The sequence below is a fragment of the Scophthalmus maximus genome, chromosome 16 (genome assembly GCF_022379125.1).
Source record: "Scophthalmus maximus strain ysfricsl-2021 chromosome 16, ASM2237912v1, whole genome shotgun sequence".
NCBI classification, from domain to species: domain Eukaryota; kingdom Metazoa; phylum Chordata; class Actinopteri; order Pleuronectiformes; family Scophthalmidae; genus Scophthalmus; species Scophthalmus maximus.
Genome location: NC_061530.1, coordinates 6,857,947 through 6,875,059, shown reverse-complemented (window position 1 = coordinate 6,875,059; position 17,113 = coordinate 6,857,947). Strand labels below are relative to the sequence as shown.

At 43.8% G+C, this 17,113-nt stretch overlaps 1 protein-coding gene across 2 annotated transcripts in view; it reads left to right on the top strand.

Annotated features, from left to right (window-relative positions):
- Positions 1–17,113, top strand: part of cacna1g (calcium channel, voltage-dependent, T type, alpha 1G subunit) — a 215,155-nt gene that overhangs the window by 171,307 nt on the left and 26,735 nt on the right. For both annotated transcript variants that reach the window (XM_047327653.1, XM_047327654.1), the window contains 4 exons: positions 4,525–4,651; positions 6,358–6,489; positions 6,605–6,694; positions 6,860–7,052. In XM_047327653.1, coding sequence (XP_047183609.1) covers positions 4,525–4,651; positions 6,358–6,489; positions 6,605–6,694; positions 6,860–7,052 — 542 coding nt within the window. The remainder of the gene's footprint in view (positions 1–4,524; positions 4,652–6,357; positions 6,490–6,604; positions 6,695–6,859; positions 7,053–17,113) is intronic.

Sequence of the window (17,113 nt, the reverse complement as noted above, 5' to 3'; positions counted from 1 at the left end):
ACCGATGATCCTCCAGCAAAACTTGCGCGAGTAGCGTGCTGGTCTGAACGCACCATAAGCAACCATCTGCAAGAGTAGACGATCCATATCCTGTTTACACTGGTTCACGCATGCCCAGTGTATGTGAATGGTCATATTATATGCATTTTCAGGTGTATTAGTACTGTATGGACAGGCATTATTTCAGGTACGGAGCTAAAACGCTCATCTGGACAAAATGGTATTGGTGTGGATGTAGCTTTAATCAGATCAGTGTGGGCCGGGGGCTGTGTAGCTGTAAAGTTAGGACCACCTCAATTACCATTAACTTTTCACAGCACAATATAGCCGGAAATACACGATACACATTAGAATGTAATGAGATTGTGTAGCTTGTAGAGGCGAGGCTGCAAGGGATGGGAGTGTTCTCAAATCTCAAAAATTACATTTTTATGTACAATTCTTTTCCAACTACTTCAGATTTAAGCATATTACAACATACTTCAGAATTTGGTTTGGACTGTGGTGTTTATTAGAAGAAAAAAATAATTGAACATTTTAGATTAAACCATCAAATTAAAGGCCATGTGAAACTTTCTTATTCAAAAGACTTTATTATTTGATCTGGATCATCTGTGACAAACGGAGCACTTGAAACTTGTACCTGATTCTCCCTGATGCTGAATGCATGTGTGGCAATTACAGGAGGACATTTTAGGTTTATGTTAAAAAAACATTCTCGGAGAAAAGGTCAGCCATTTCTCTGGTGACGTCCTCGGTATGAGAAAAATGTCAAATGGCAGAGGGAAAAATAGGATTAGGGAAGACTCTATGAAGGCAGGCAGAGAGTGTGTGAGGGAGAAACAGGGGATGATGAAGAGGGGAAAAAGAAGAAGAAAGAGGAAAGAACTGAGTCTGTCAGCTCTTTTCCACAGAAGCTGCAGGACGAGTTACAGGAAAGCAACACTGTAAAATCCTTTTTTCACGGTAGTTTATTACTTCCAATCCAAAAAGGAGGAGAGCAGCATCGAAGGCTGCAGCATATTAAGATACTAATGTGCTGCTGTGGGTTTACAGTATACAGTATGGCTTTGTTATGGTGCGCTGCTGCTGCTTAAAACCCTGTAGGATATAATTCGTTCTGATCAACACAGAGTGGAATTACTGCCTGGCATCCTACGTATGTACCTTTGGGGACTGCGGCACTTTTAGAGTTCGGCACAACGGTGTTTCTGCAACACACACTTAATCTAACTATCAAGAAAAAGATTGGATCTGGGTTTCTTTTTTATTTGCCTGTTTTGGAGTCCTCACTCTTTTACATAATGTTTGAAAAGTTAAAGAGTTAGTTCTGACATTTGTGGTAGTGCCAATTCACCCAATCACAATGACATTTGAGAGCTAGGTGTGTGTTCCCTGCACCATGACTGTGACCTGTCAGCAGGGACTGTCCTGAAGGACATGGCATAGTCTGGCACACAACAGACTCGCACGTGTCATCCATAAAGCGCCTGTGCTAGTTTCGATATCAGCCTGTTGTCCGCCCGCTTCGATTGCGGTCGACGTGCGCTCGCTGGGTGTTAAATTAAATATGAGCTTGTCTGTGTTTCCCCCCGCGGCTGCTCGGTGCACGCAGGGTTCACACAGGCAGCTCCGGAGCTGCCGGTGCTGACTCTGGAATAGAGTATCTGCAATCGTTTATGTGCTCGCAGGCTGAAATCCATGGCAGCTTGTCACTTAGCGAGACGAGTTTTGAATAGTGTCGACTGTAGTTTATGCAGCGCGTCCAAACCGAGAGTTGAGCTTTAGCGTGTGCTTGCTCTGTGCTGTGTGTTGAGTGTTATTGCAGCAAGCAGGTAACTTTGCATTTGCAAATGTGTTTGTCTGCAGTTGTCTATTGCTCTTGGATGTGAATGATGGCAATACATGGCACAAGGGAGTGGGGGGTTCACAGGGGGGGCACAATCATGTGTATGTGTGTAAATCTGTTTCATGTGACCAAAAGATGCATACAATTTGTTTAACATGGCACACTATCACACCTCTGCAAACATTCATCAAGCCCACCCCCGAGCTCCGGCTACATGGTAGGCAGTGAAGTTGATACCCTGTGTCTCCACCCAGCACCATTACACCTCATTGACGATTCATCTGAGAGACGACCCCCCATTGCCCTCCACACTCCCCATCAATGTGTCCATTAACAGTGCATGCCATACTCCCGGGCTTCGTTGCAGACACACTGATCTAAGCAGCTTTGGTCGAGGATGGCTGACAGGGCTCGACCCCCGCCCGTCCTGGATGAACCCTGCCGGCTCAGCCTTCAAGCTCGTCCATCACTTGACGATGATGCATTTACCTCGAAGGGCCTCCATATTTAGCTTCTTCCTGTGTCTCACTTAGTGTGACCCTCGTGTCTGACTCAGCACATTCAGTAATTACCATTCTCCCAGACGGTTCTGTCCGCGCGACATCGTCACACCCGCTGACCTGCAAGTTTCCCCTCACTCAGCAACGACTGCAAGAAAAGTGCGCGAGGAAGTTTGACAGCAGCAGAGGAAGGACAGGTGTAGGTTGAAAAAGGTGGAGTGAGAAACAAAGTTGGGGGGAAAAAAACAGCAGCTGCCTCATTCTTTGTTCTCTATATATCCCCACAATTCCCCAGACCTCCTATCCTGCCTCTTTTCCCCTATTTCTATCCCCCAGCATTTCTAAATTACACCCAGTGTCTCCACTGTTGGAACACGCCTGCCACTTACTACCCTACTTGTTGTTCTCTTTCCTCGGTGCGAAAGTTATGCCGGTGGAGGAGGGAGATATGTGCAGGTGTTGTGCACCGCAGCACACTCCCTCCTGCACATGGACGCACTGTGAACTTCTGCGCAATTATGCGGAGGTGTAGATTAGAGGAACCGAGCGCTAACTTTTTTACACCTCCCGTCTCTTCGTCCTGCTCCTCCTCATCCCCCTTTTTGTGTCGAATGCAAATAGACATGACGGAAAGGAGCCGGCTGCAGTGTGTCTCTTCCACGTCCCGTATCATCACAGTGCATTGACTCATAATAAGAGGCCCGTCTCCCCTCCCTTCCCCTCCTCAATAAGCCTTTTCACTTAAGCGCGTTTGTCGGAGTGGAGCTCAAAAGGAGGACATGATGTAAAGAGGTAGAGAGGTTGGCTCTGGGGTTTTCATATGCAAAGCAGAACTGTGTGGAATCATCTTTTTTTATGCTGGCAATGTGTAATCAAAGGGAGTGAGCTGGAATACGGAGGTGATTATGCCTCTAATTCTTTGGTCTAGTTTTGCCATTTCTTTGTTGAGCGGAGCAATTTATCAACTCATTTAATGCCGACATATGCATACCTAACCATTTGACAGGATTAATTCCATAAGCCTTTTCTTCTCATCTTCAGCTGTTTTGCATTATTCTGTTAATTATAAAGAAAAATTTCTTATTGCTTAGCAAATGCTAATCAATGCAAATATGTTATCATACTCGCACGTCAACCTGCATCAATCACCAAAGCAGAGACGAGCAGATGAAGCTCTTGAACACTAGCGCCCTCCATAGGCCAACAGCAGCGCTGCAGCCAAGCAGCCTGTACTTTTCAAAAGAACATCAAAAGAGGATGAGAGATGCAGAGCGATGAGCTGTTGCCATGAGCTCGTTATTCTCTGATCGGACCTATTGATCTGTGGCCTCGGTCAGTCCTGGCTCCTTATTATCTCATGTCTTCCCTTAATGTGCTATTGACTCTTCCTTCACTCAACTGTTGCCTTGGGGGAAACACAATGCAGACAAAGACAAATGGATAAAGGCAGAGCAGATTATTACCTCGACAGCCTATTTGACTGTTGCGTTTTGTTCTCTCTCTTTCAGGCCCTTCCATGCTCATCTTATCTCTCCAATCATATTGACTTTGGTGTGTGTGTGTTGCATTTGTGTGCCAAATGTGTGCTGACGAAGTGCCCATGCATTGGTGGATCTTAAATTGTACGTGTGTGTTTGTAATTTTTTGCTGGCGAAGCTCAGCTGCAGCGCCGGGTGCCATTCTGGCTCTAATTAAACATCCCCATAAGTCTATTGGCTTAATTAGAGGAGTCTGTTTCCTTGACTGCAGAAATGAAAGGAAGCAGAAAGAGGTGTGTGTGTGTGGGTGGGTTGGGGGGGGGGGGTAACTGGAGAGAGTGATAACGCGTGTTTTGGTTCTGAAATGTGGGACAAAAACATTTTCTCCTACTGTGGTAAACAGAGGAAATCAAGATATTAAAAAACATAAAGTGTGTGTGCACATGAGGTGAGGGCCAGAGGGTGTGAAATCTGCAGGCGTCCCTTCTCCATCTGGTCTGAGCTATACTATAAGTGACCAGAGAGTGCCCTGCGCACGCACACGCACACACACACACACACACACACACACACACACACACACACACACACACACACACACACACACACACACACACACACACACACACACACACACACACACACACACACACACACACACACACACACTAATATTTTATTGTATGCTGTGTTTCAGTGTGATCAGCAGAGCCCCTGGGCTGAAGCTGGTGGTGGAGACTTTGATGTCGTCACTGAAGCCTATCGGCAACATTGTTGTCATCTGCTGCGCCTTCTTCATCATCTTCGGCATCCTGGGGGTACAGGTGAGAGGGGAGGGTGATGACAGGGAGGCTACAGACAGACATAATGAGAAAGGAAGAGGGCAGTATACAGCTGCAGTCCAGACAGCCATGACGCAGAGACATTATCCATCTCACACCACACTGTTTTGACACATGACAGATGTTGTACTTCCGGTACATCTCTGTGGTGCAAGCATGATGAAATCTTAGCAGAAAAAAAGTTCTTTCCACGCACGCCCCACACGATGGCATTTATGTATGCTTATCTGGTCACAATTGAGATTTCATGGCTATCAGAGCCATAGACCATCTGTCCAAGTTAAGTAATGTCATAAAGGGTTAATGGCTTTGATGACACCACAAAGCAGTTGTTGTAATCTATCACTTGTTAAAAGGTTTCAACAGAACGCACAGCCACCTCCGCTTTTGAAAATGTTGGCAAGACCAGCCCGATCATTCAATGACCTACAACTGTTTTTTGTGATTTCATACCAAGTAGCCATTCCTGTATTTTGTACTCAAGTTCCCAAACACTATTTTTGGCAGCTAATCCCAGCAAATGCCCCAACCCTAATATTTATTATAACCTCATCCTGGGATAGTCACACAGCCTTGCAGGAGGTTCTGCCAGGCCATGTTCTCGGCAAAAGGCACGTTTCACTTCACTCATTTTCTGCCTTTGATATCTATCTGCTTGGTTCAGTGAAGTTGGAACCCAAAAAGCAGACTTTCCAAAGTTCAAAAGTAGTGGTATGACCTGGAGCAGTGAGGTTTTTTGGACATGAGCCAGGGTAGACGATGGAGCGGAGCCAGCACAGAGAACTGGAAAAAAAATCAGTTTGACAGACAGTCAGACGAGGAGCTGGGCGAGGCGGGCAGACTGGAAGCAGCTGGGAATGATGAACAAGAGGAACAGGCGAACACAAGAGGAAAAACAAACTGGAACTGTAGTTTGGCTGCAGTGTCGTTACCATGTTGGCGAAGTCTGGAAGCCGGGGTATACACCGTCTACTGCAGGAGCTGATTAGTGGATGAGTCACAGGGGCTCTGGTCAATTGGCAGCAGGAGGGAGCTGATGCCATGCCCAAACAAACTGGGTACAAATAAAAACAAAATTAAAAAAAACTGGGGATGGAAAAACATCAGTAACAGAAGGAATGGGAGAGGCACAGCTGGTACCATCACAATCTTTCAAAAGCCTTGGTGGTAAAGTACAGGGCCTAATACAATATGTATACAGTTTGTATTCTAAAAGAGCACTTTCTGAAGCTCGTGCAGTTAGCGTTAACCAGGTCAAGTGGGTATCCTGTATGGTTGACGTCCTCTTAGAAGAAAAAAATCCTTTTTCTTCCACTGCAGCTGGGAAACACAGTCTGGAGAAATTTTGAATGACTAGCGTGAACACTAACCTTTGTAACACGGGATTGAAATATAAGTATTGCATAAAGACAAACTTCTGAATCTGAGTCTATTCTTTAACAGCATCTATGATTCCATTTTGTTAGACTACTGCTCCTGTTGGAGAATTAATAAGAAAATGGCAATGACTGAGTTAATTGTAATGTATGCAAGTGTAATAGAAAATATAACTTCACATTTCTAGCATCAAGAATAGTTTCTGAAACCAAACCTAACCTCAAATAGCATAATTTAGTTTTGAGAAATCATTGTTCTGTTTCGGTTCCATGCTAAAATAAAGAGCATATATCCGTGTTCTCTTTCTCCAGCTCTTCAAGGGGAAGTTCTTCTTTTGTCAAGGAGTAGAACATCACATCAAGAACGTCACCAACAGATCTGACTGTTTGCAGGCCAACTACAAATGGGTCAGACACAAGTACAACTTTGACAACCTGGGACAGGTACAACCTCCGAGATGCTGTGACTTCTTATCAATAAGTACAGCAAACAGATGGTCTGATAAACTGCATGAATGTCATTTAACTATTTCACCCATTGTTCTTTTCTCTGTCTCAGGCCTTAATGTCTCTGTTTGTCTTGGCGTCAAAAGACGGCTGGGTGGACATTATGTATAATGGACTCGATGCTGTAGGCGTGGACAAACAGGTAAATCTGAACACAGACACACACACGCACACGGATGTAAAATCAATTTAGGGAACATTTCATGGCAGATCATGTGAGTATAATCATTTGGTTCCATCCCCTCAAAAATATTGAATTATGATCTGTCATTTCCATAAAGTCCCCTGTTTCCTGTGTATGTTTCAGCCAGAATTGAACCACAATCCATGGATGCTGCTTTACTTCATCTCGTTCCTGCTGATCGTGGCCTTCTTCGTGCTCAACATGTTCGTGGGCGTGGTGGTGGAGAACTTCCACAAGTGCCGGCGACACCAGGAGGCCGAGGAGGCCAAGCGCAGGGAGGCGAAGAGACTGAAACGCAGGGAGAAAAAGAGACGGAGTAAGGAGAAGGAGCTGGCTGGTCGGTAGTCTTTCCACATCTTTCTGAGTCCTGCTTGATTTGAGCCTGAGCCTTTTTTACTTTTCCTTTTGCTTTTTGATTTGGTTTGGCCGAATCTGACGGAACGCAATTAGTGAGCTAGTGCCAACAGTAGTCTCTACTCTGTGGTAGAACCCTCCCCCTCGCCTCGAACATCCCCTTTCCCTTTCTTCGTTAGCCCTATGGCTAGTTTTTTTGTTTTTCGCCGTCCGGTGTTCACCTACTTTGACTCTGCAGACTGCTGTAGAATGTGGAGGCTCTTCTCCAACTCCGGCTGCAAATTAGTCAAGTTGGGTGTTGAGAAAAGCTTCCATAACTGTTGGGTTTACAGAGCAAGGATAGCTGACTGCTGGTTTTAGCCCCCTCCGCTCTTCTGTTACCTGGGCCACAGACGCCATGCTTGGGATGGCCCCTTCGGAGCATGCCCAGTGAGTGCAGACAGACGGGGCTTGCATGGTGTTGGGTATACAGAGCTAGAGGGAGGGGGAGTTGTTGATCATTTAATTGCCCTGAACCAAAAAGGAGATGACCCCCCTCCCTTCCACTCTTCTGCATGTGGTTTAGTACAGCCGCAGGGGCAGGGATTGACCCAAATCTGGAAAAACAAACAAACAGAGGAAGTGTTCCCCCTTGGTTTTCCTGTAGATGAGATCTGAGATCACGTTAGGTTAGGTTTGTAGGAGTCAGAACTAATTCCCTAGTCCCCCTCCCCTTCGGCTGTATAGGAGTTGGTGACAAACTGCTTGGTTTGGTTTTTTATTCTTTTCCACTGCCTCCTACACCCGAAAACACAAGCGCTAGCATCTGCTTGCATTAACCGTCTCGAGAATTTTGTGCCTATACTTAAAGTAAATTACCCACTTATTCCAAAGGAGCAGTGGATTGGTTTCCTCAAATTCCCCTTGAGTTTCGTCTATATAATAATTGTATTCAGTAACCGTAATGTTTCCGTCCAACTCTTGAGAAATACAGATGGAAATTGGTCTTCCTTTTTTTTGGAGTCATCTGCCAAAGTTATATGACCAATAGAGAAACTCCCTCAGACTTGTGCACACTCGAACACACTCGTATTTGAAAGTCCACTTCTCGGTTTTTCTTTTTCTGAATTCTTGGTTTGGTTGGCCAGGACACCTTCGTTATACACAGTTTTGTTTAAGGTGAAAAGGGGGCTGTATCTTAGTTGATAAGCAAAATAAGCAAAGCTGTTCACAGAAGTATACATCTTACTGGTGTAACTCAACAGGATAGAGGTTGTTAAATGGCTGTAGATCGCTGCTTTGGTGTGAGAACTTTGCCTTGAGAGTTGACCGCTTCTTGATTTGTTTCAAACAAAAGTTGCATGTGTTAATCAAAGAACTGGACTCAGAATCACTGGAAAGACAAAACACAGGAACATGAACCAGCTTAATCTTCCATCGCTTCCTTCTGGCCTTACTCCATCCCTCTTTCCCTCTTTCTCTCTCTTTGACTCCCCCCTGCTTCTAACTCTCAGCCCTTCCTTCCTTGCTGTCTTCTGCTCCTTCCTGACTAACACGGTCTCATTCCTCTAGATTTAATGGTTCCGGGGGTGAGTTGGGCCCTTTCTGAAGGCACATTGAAAGGTACAGAGTTTCTAGCATGTTCTGTGTGTCCCTTTGAACCCCACCACCACCACCACCGACCACGACCACCCACCATGGTGGCCAGGGTCCTAAGTTCAATGATCACGGGAGGTAGGGCCCCATCCCGCGTCCCCGCCCCCCTGCCTCTCTCCCATCAGCCCTCAGTCCACTGGACATGCTGTTACCTGTTCTCTCTGTCGTGGCTTTGTCTTTCACAGCTCTTCCACGCTGTCCGCGATCCATCCACCGTCCACAGCACTGCACCGCTGCACCACCACCACCACCACAAGTGAAGAAGACTACAGTCTGATTATGTTGGCAGGGAAACTGAGGTGGAGATGGGGCGAGGCAGGGGAATTTACTGAGGGGCCACAAATGTTTTGACTTGCCTCAAGGCAAAGGATTCTCGAGCACTGTTGTCTTTGTAAGCCAAGGGAACTGTACTCCTCCTCTCATAATTATTTATATAGATATTGCAACATGGCAACATTGCTGCAAAGAAGTGTGATTGTGCAAGGAGCAAGAGGAGTACAATTATTGGACCGGTTGTAAAAAGACGAAGGCTGCACTGTGCAATGGTGCTTTGAGCCAAATACTAAAATCAGTTATACTTTCAGTTGCTGACATCTTGCGATAATGTCCTTTATTAAAGGTTACTGACTTCCATCAAAGGCCATTGGACCACAAATATTCAATCAAGAATGTTATTTTATATTCCCATTGAGTCTGTGTGGAAATATGTAAATGTAATCATCGCCATGAATCCAACGGCAACAAACTCTGAGAGGATCTAATTTTTTTTGCTGCAGTCTCCGTAGGTCCGGCCTCAGATGACATGTTTCGCTTGTGTTGAAATAGTTTCTTTGGTGGAAAACACTATTTCTAGCCGATCAGATGCGAATCAGGAGGATGCCTTTATTAAATCATGATCTAAAATAGAATTAAGGCTCTTGCCAAACTGCATAAATGTATCTCGACCTACCGGCTGATTTTCTGCAGCACACCGTGCAAAGGTCACAGCAGTACAAGTTGTTATTAAGCCCGAGCGCAGCGGGTTTGTTCACAGCAGTTGGCTCTTGTTGGGCACAGAGGTCACCTCAGAGCTGTCTCACCACTCTGCCTGATTTGCCGGCACAAGGTGTTGTTGATAGGTGGAAGCTGTTGAGAGGTTTGCTGCATAATTAGGACCCTTCCACTGACTCTGCATTGTAGCGGAGTGTGTGTGTGTGTGCGCACATATATTACCTGGTGCAGTGTGTGTTTAATAGGGACACATTCCTGAAAGATAGAATGGACCACGCTGAATCGTATTCTTGCATTATGGCTTTTTTCTGCGTTTGCATATGTGAGTCTGTGAGGCAGCAGATGGCTGCAGAACAGGTTGTAAAATATGCAGGAGCCTCATCTCATCCACAAGTTTGTCCTCCTCTCAGTCTTGATGACTGTCTGCGAGGGGAGCAGGACCCCCACACACCTCTGTTACTCCTGCCCACGCAGCAGTTAGGAAAACTGCTGCGTGGGCTCTGTCGCATTTTGATATTTTGAATGGTAACTGCAGAAGTGACAAGATATCAAAACACATTGTCCACACAGTTTGGAAGTTGTACAAGGGTGATCAGCACGCAGACAGTGAGGTGTTTGTTTGCGCGTGGGTGTGTGGACTTATCTTTACTTTGTCTGCTTGTGGAGGATAGAAGAACGAGATGAACAGAGGGAGGAGGTGATGGAGGAGGCACATTAAGATTTTGACTGAAGATTTGAGGAGGAGGAGAAGAGATTAGGGTGGAGGTGAGAGGTGGTAGGGTGACATGAATGTACTGTACACACAAAAAAACAACAACGCCGGATTGAAACATACTTTATCACTGAAAGGGAGTTGGACTTAATTCCTCCGAGAATTGTTTAGATACTCCATATAGTGACTTCTTCTACAAGTAGATGCTTTGGGCTGAATGCTGAAATCAGCATTCTAGCATGCTCCCAGTGACAATACTAACATGCTGATGTTATGCACAAATAATGTTTATCACGTTGACCTTCTTGCTTTAATTAAATTTCAGAAGTAGCACTTCACACAAAGTACACCAGTGGCTGATGGGACTGGTTTTAGTTTGCAGGTATTCTGTCAAAAATGAAAGACTACATGATGATAGATTAAAAGATAAGGGATCACTAAATTTATTAAATCCACGTCATAGAGCCACATAAAGAAAACCCGTCCCGCACACAGAGGTAGACATTCATACAGTCTGACGCTCAGTGAGCAACACACACTCGGCCCAGTTCTCCTCAGTGTCAGTGTGAAGCATCTCCTTGTTTGAGTGTGACGTGTTGTGTTGTGTTGAGTCATGCATTCTGCCGCCAAATCAGCTGGTTGTAACAGACCCATTGGAAGAGGCTACACTACAATGCACATGATGTATGCGGCGAATTGTAAATATAGTCCCAAATCATTTTCTTCCCGTTCTTCCCCGCAGTCAGCTATCGGAGAGATGGCATGCTGGGTATTCTGACAGACAGTAGCATGTATCGTGGTAATGATGCGAGGCCTATAGGCTGCAGTGCAGTGTGCAGCAGTAGCAGTGTAACTCAGAAGTATAACGTATAAGTCTGGAACATTTACAGGCAACTTTTAAACCATGAATAATTCTTCACTCATTTATTTGTGAGAATCGTATGTCCATGACTGAAGTTATGAATTCATCAAACAAATGGAAACCCATGATGGTTTTTTCTTTATTGCTGCAACAAGTTATTTCCAGTATTGATTGATCTATAGTTGTGTGTGTGTATATATATATGTATAGTGAATCAGTAAAGAGTTCAGTCTTATAAAATGTAAGAAAATAAGGTGACAAGGCGTCGTTATTCAAGTTGTTACTTTATCTAAAAAAAATGTGAAAGGCAAAAGGGAGTTTGTTAGTAATTAGGTAAGTCAGAGGAAAATGTGCATCGTCAACTTTTTTTTCTCTCACTATGCTAACATTATTAATGTGATCATAATTTATTCTCTGTTGTTTCAGCATTGCAGTCTTTAGGCAGCTCTACCAAACTGTTTCCCAGAAATTAAAAGTGTCCAGGATTCACATTTGGGTTTTTATGTGTGGTTTTGATTTAGGCTAGAGAAAGCTCATGGTTTTGGTTGAACTTGATTATTGGGTGTTAGAGGTGACACTTTATTTGAAATGTTATGCTAATGTGGACAAAAATGTTAGAACGTAAAAACATTTTTACAGTCTACAAAGCGACTTCATCTCTACAACCTGGTCTGACTTTCTGCTCGAGATGCACTCGTCCTCAGGAGCCTCGCCAGTAGCTCGCAAACAGGCCAAATTTGATTTATCTTTGCATATTTATTTATGCAAAGATCTGAAGCCCATTGGCATTTTTTTGGCAGAGGGCTTCCAGGATAGTGAAATAAAGTCACACCACCACCAGGCCCACAAGGCAGCTAAATGACACTACTTGGGGAAAAAAAAGGAAACAAATTAAATGTTTGTTCAAATTCTTTTGAAGTTGACTTTCAGAAAAAAAGAGCTTGTCCTGTTATGCCTCAGGTTTCCATCAAAATGATTATACAAGAGTTTAATTATGCTTTAGTGGCTGGAAGCAGGTATTCTATCACAAGAGGTTGGAAGACAAATGCTTAGTTGTTCAAGGTTTGTTTAGGTCTATTATTTGCCACATAACTGAATTAGAGCCATGGGACAGAGTAGAGCTTGTAACGATGAGTGAACATAAAAACAGTATCACTGACGAATGGCTTTCGTTGTGCTGTTTAACACCGTGAGCTCTGTTTTATCGATCTAAGCGGACTGTCCAAAGCACAAGAACATTTACTGTGTCCAAATCCACTTTTGCTTGGCAGGAAGAAATAAAAGGGAGATGCGCCAGGTACATGTTTCAACAGGAATGAGACTTAGTCTCTCAATAAATCACGGTTGTGTTTTGTGCATAACATGTAATGAACCAGAGTGCCATCTCCCATTTTCTTTCATACACAGTCGCATTATTATAAGGATGGGATTTGCCAGGTAGTGAGAAAGAATTGGAAACGGGTCAGTTCAAATACCCTTGTGTATTATCATGATTGGTCAAATAATGAGGCAATTTCATGCCACTTACTGCCGGGTGTATTAAAGGTCCTCATGACAAGAAGGATAAGAGGAATAGGAAGAGAGGATAATGAAAGTAATAGCAAACATTAGATAGGAGAGCTAAGATCAGAGAAGGCAGTCCAGCAGGAGCGATGGTTCTAAAGTATGTCATCAGAGGGGAGAAACTTATTTAATCTGCAATATATTTTCTACGTCCTTTGCTGTGGCTCTGAGTAAGCTGTAGTTTCTTTGTATCCATAGGATATGAGTTTAATTTGCAGGTTGTCTCTTTGCATGTGTACGCGTGTGCTGTGCCAGCGTTCCTCCTGATAGGTCAGTCTGAGAGAATTGAGCCGCTGCCATGTTAACAGATGGCCCTCGACGTCCCAGACAGGCTGAGCAGACCAACCCTGCAGCTCTGGCTGGGTCAGCCCCCACAAGAATTCACTCCATCACAACTCTGTCATCACATCTCACCCCAAAACAGGCACTTTTTCGAGGAGTCCGAGTGCGTGAAAAATAGTGTACACACCTCAAACACTGTGAGCACAAACAGAAGAGGCTTTATCTGTATCTGTAATCATTATATTTACAGTTTATGTTGGTCGAGCCGTGTTCATTGTTTCTTGTTACTGCTCCATTTTGTCTGTTTAATTTAATCTGTCACAATTTTCAAGACAGTTTCCCTCGAATCGTTTTATAATGTTTCACCGCTTGTTGGCGTCCCTTGTTGCTTTGGAAAAGAGAGCATATTGCCGGTGGTGCCAACGAAAACAGTAGGACCGCGTCTTGTGTGCTAATTAATTTTTTGAAGTGCGTTACAAACTGGACTAGCGGTTATTCCCGCAGCTCTGGAAATCAGCCTCACACTCCGGCAACAGCTCTTTCCCCGCTGTTTTTCCACCCGCGGCCTCTGTATATTACCAAGCGAGCTGCACACAGTCAATCACTGCAATCAAAGCACAACCATAAAGGTAACCTGTGGAGTTTTATCTATTTTTTATATCCAAACAAACTAATGCATTTCCTAACTCATAAAATATGCCAAAGCTGACTGAGGGAACAACTTGAATATGACATTGTCCACGTCATTGTCTTTGTCCCTGCTTCTGCTGTAGCACATTGCTGCATTTCTTGGAGAGCGACTGAAGGGAAGAAGAAAACCGCAGGGTGGCAATGATGGATGTAAACATTATTTAAAATATATAATTTCAAATGGCTTTGTATATGTTTTATCAGGGAGGAAATGCATTGATTGAGTTTGTTAGACCTAAAGGATAAACAAAATGTTTTTGTGGGATGTTTATAAGAAAGCTCCACAGGACACCTTTAACCCCCCACCACTAAACTCAACCTCTTTAAATCGATGACACATTGACCTCAGACCCAGAGATTGAAAACATTTCCTTGTTGCCGAATTGTTGTAAGTCAAGTTTCTTTATGTATAAAAATGTTTTACCCATCAGGTGATTACATTTTATTTGGTTTCACTCTGCTTGTTCAGTTCAGTCCCACGTTCAGGTAAGTGGCAGTGGCAGAGTTTGATAACCTTGTTGATGATAACTAGACCTGTGGCCTGCTTTATAAAAGGAAGCTGCTTTCAATTCCAACAAACACATTATGTAACATACTGTACAATACAATAGGTCTGCAGGGAGGGATCACATTTATCTCTGAAACACCTGTTTGCTGAATACATTGCCTTTGCTAGTGCTTTGCCTTAATGCAAACAACAAATATGTACATTGAACAAAGCGACGTAATTAATAAAACAGTTGATGAGTTGACAAATGAATGCAATGTTTTTAAAATCCTTTAAAAACAAACTCATACAAGTTTTCCAACCTATTGAGCCTTTTCACCAGTCAACGGAAATACATATAAATCTTAGGCTAAGCTCTCACACAATGGAAGCCCCTGCTGTATGTCTCATTTCAGTCAGTTTCAGGATAAGAAGCACTCGTGTTTCATAGTGAATAGTTTTCGCTTTTGCAAAAGTTGAGCTTGCAGGTGTGCAGATAAAGGCGTCAGCAGCACAGACGGGACTTGTGTTCTCCATGTAGATTCATAAATCCTCATCACCTTGTGCTGGGTAAACAGAGTTATCTCCTACGTTGTGGTGTTAATCTTTGTTGTCAGTACACGGCCAGGAGGCAACAACACCATGAGGATAATGGGATCGTCCCCTCGCTCATCGTTTACCAAACAGACACACACACAAGCGCAAACACAGTGGCATCCAAAAACATAAGTGTGGGTATATGCAAAGCCTGACATTCCATGAATAGCTGTTCTTCATCTATGAGCTTACGCACACACGCACACACACACACCAGCCACTGACAATCCCTACAGCTGTATCTGGGTCAGAGCTAACGGAGATGAATCTAACAGAAGTTCCACACTGCCCCTCTTTCTTTCTTTCATTCCTCTGTTGTACAGATGTAATTAATAACCCAGGTCCTTTAGGGAGACGTGGTGGGTGGGAGGGGGCTATAGAAGGAGGAGGGGAGGTTAACAGAGGGAAGAGTGAGAGACAGTGAGTGAGCGGCGCAGTGACGTAAAAAGTTTGATGCCACGGTGTAGGTAGCAGTGCTAAGTGAAGTGTTAAATGTGATGAATCTTTCATGACTTTTGAGGTTTCTCTCAGCGACAGGGCGCCAAGTTACTGCAACTGCTTGGGGGGTTGCCAGTGGGTGTGTGACTAGGCCTGATGTTATGCACCCTACTTTCCGCCCAAGTATAGAGTCAGATTCAACTACACGATGCATCAATGTAACTCCATCCAGTAGACTAGCTAATGATGCTCGTTTGCCTCCTGGAAACATTAAATATATTAGTTTGTCCATAAATCTGCAGGCATGAAACACTGATGAAGGACATGTACGGAATAGGTGGCAACAGCAAGTGATGGATGTTGTTATGCCAGAGAAGGTAAATCAAAAGTAATGTAATTAGTAAAAAAAAAAAAAAACTCATTTATTTCCACACAAGACAATGTTGTAACATTAATAATTGCGTTCAGTGCTGTGAAGAAACGTACAGTAATTACTTAGTTTGTCTGAAAAGCTGTGAGCGATCGTTGTGGGAGGAAAAGCCGCCCCAACTACGCTCACCATGAATGTTTCATATTGGAAACTTTGTTGATGAATATTTCATGTAATGTCAAGACAGGAGCAGCGTGGAGCGGCATGGCCGGACAGTCTCACACTGTAGTGCCGCCCCGCTGTATTGAATGTACCGATGAAAAGAGACATGAGGTGGACTTTGAATGTTTCTCTACCGCTCTGAAGCAGAGGAGTTTTTTCCAGTGCCGGGGTCCTAAACTAACAGCTGCATCTTAACCTTTGTGTGAGTATGCGTGTGGTATATTCAAGCAAGGGTGGACATCCGGTATGAACTCCAAAGTAGCATACTCTGCGTGTGGTTGTATAAAGCTGCACATGACACGCATTACATTGAAAAGCATCAGAGCGGCGATGCATTCCCGGCAAGTGCTGTATATACTCCAATCAGGTGATGGTAACTTTCTTTTACTATAAGAATGCGATTTCAAAACTGCCATCGTAACGGCATTAACACCATGTGTTGACGAATGACGATAAATTCCCTCTATTGATTTTGGTGAACACCTGTGCATTCGTTGCACAGACCGTTTGTTTTCCACTTGATGGAGTAAACGTAGAGAAATCACCAAAGTTATTCATGTAGATTCATAATTAATAGTAATCCATACCAAATTTGTTATGACTCTCAAAAGCGCTTGTCACCAATCCACACGTCTCACACAAATTCATCTCTTCAGGACCATGAATGTTGTACAAAAGTCTGTAGGATCAACGAAAAGTCATTCAACCTCAGAACACAATGGATGTGTCTAACAGTTTCATAGGCGATCCATTCGATAGTCGAGACATTTAACAGAAAAAAGAAAACATCAAACTCGTGGTGGTGCTAGAGGAAAAGTCAGTTGTGTTCATCCCCCGGGGACCATGAGCTTCTGTTAAGAAGCCCATGGTAATACAGACAATAATTGCTGAGGTATGTCATTATTATCATGTATTATCAACATATTTGGTGATATGTTATTATAACCAAAGTGGTTCACCGACCAACCGACAGGCTGCTATCGACATTCCTAGACAGCAGTCCAAACCGACGTCTCTCCCTGTACAGTTTATAGTCCTGATTGTTGACGTCATTTACGCTGTTCCATTCCATTCCTGCATAAACTGTCAACATGAAGCATTTGTGCTGGTTTTCAGTGTTGGGGCAGGAAAACTTATAACTATATTCTCAACTGTGATATGTGCTCTTTTCTGGC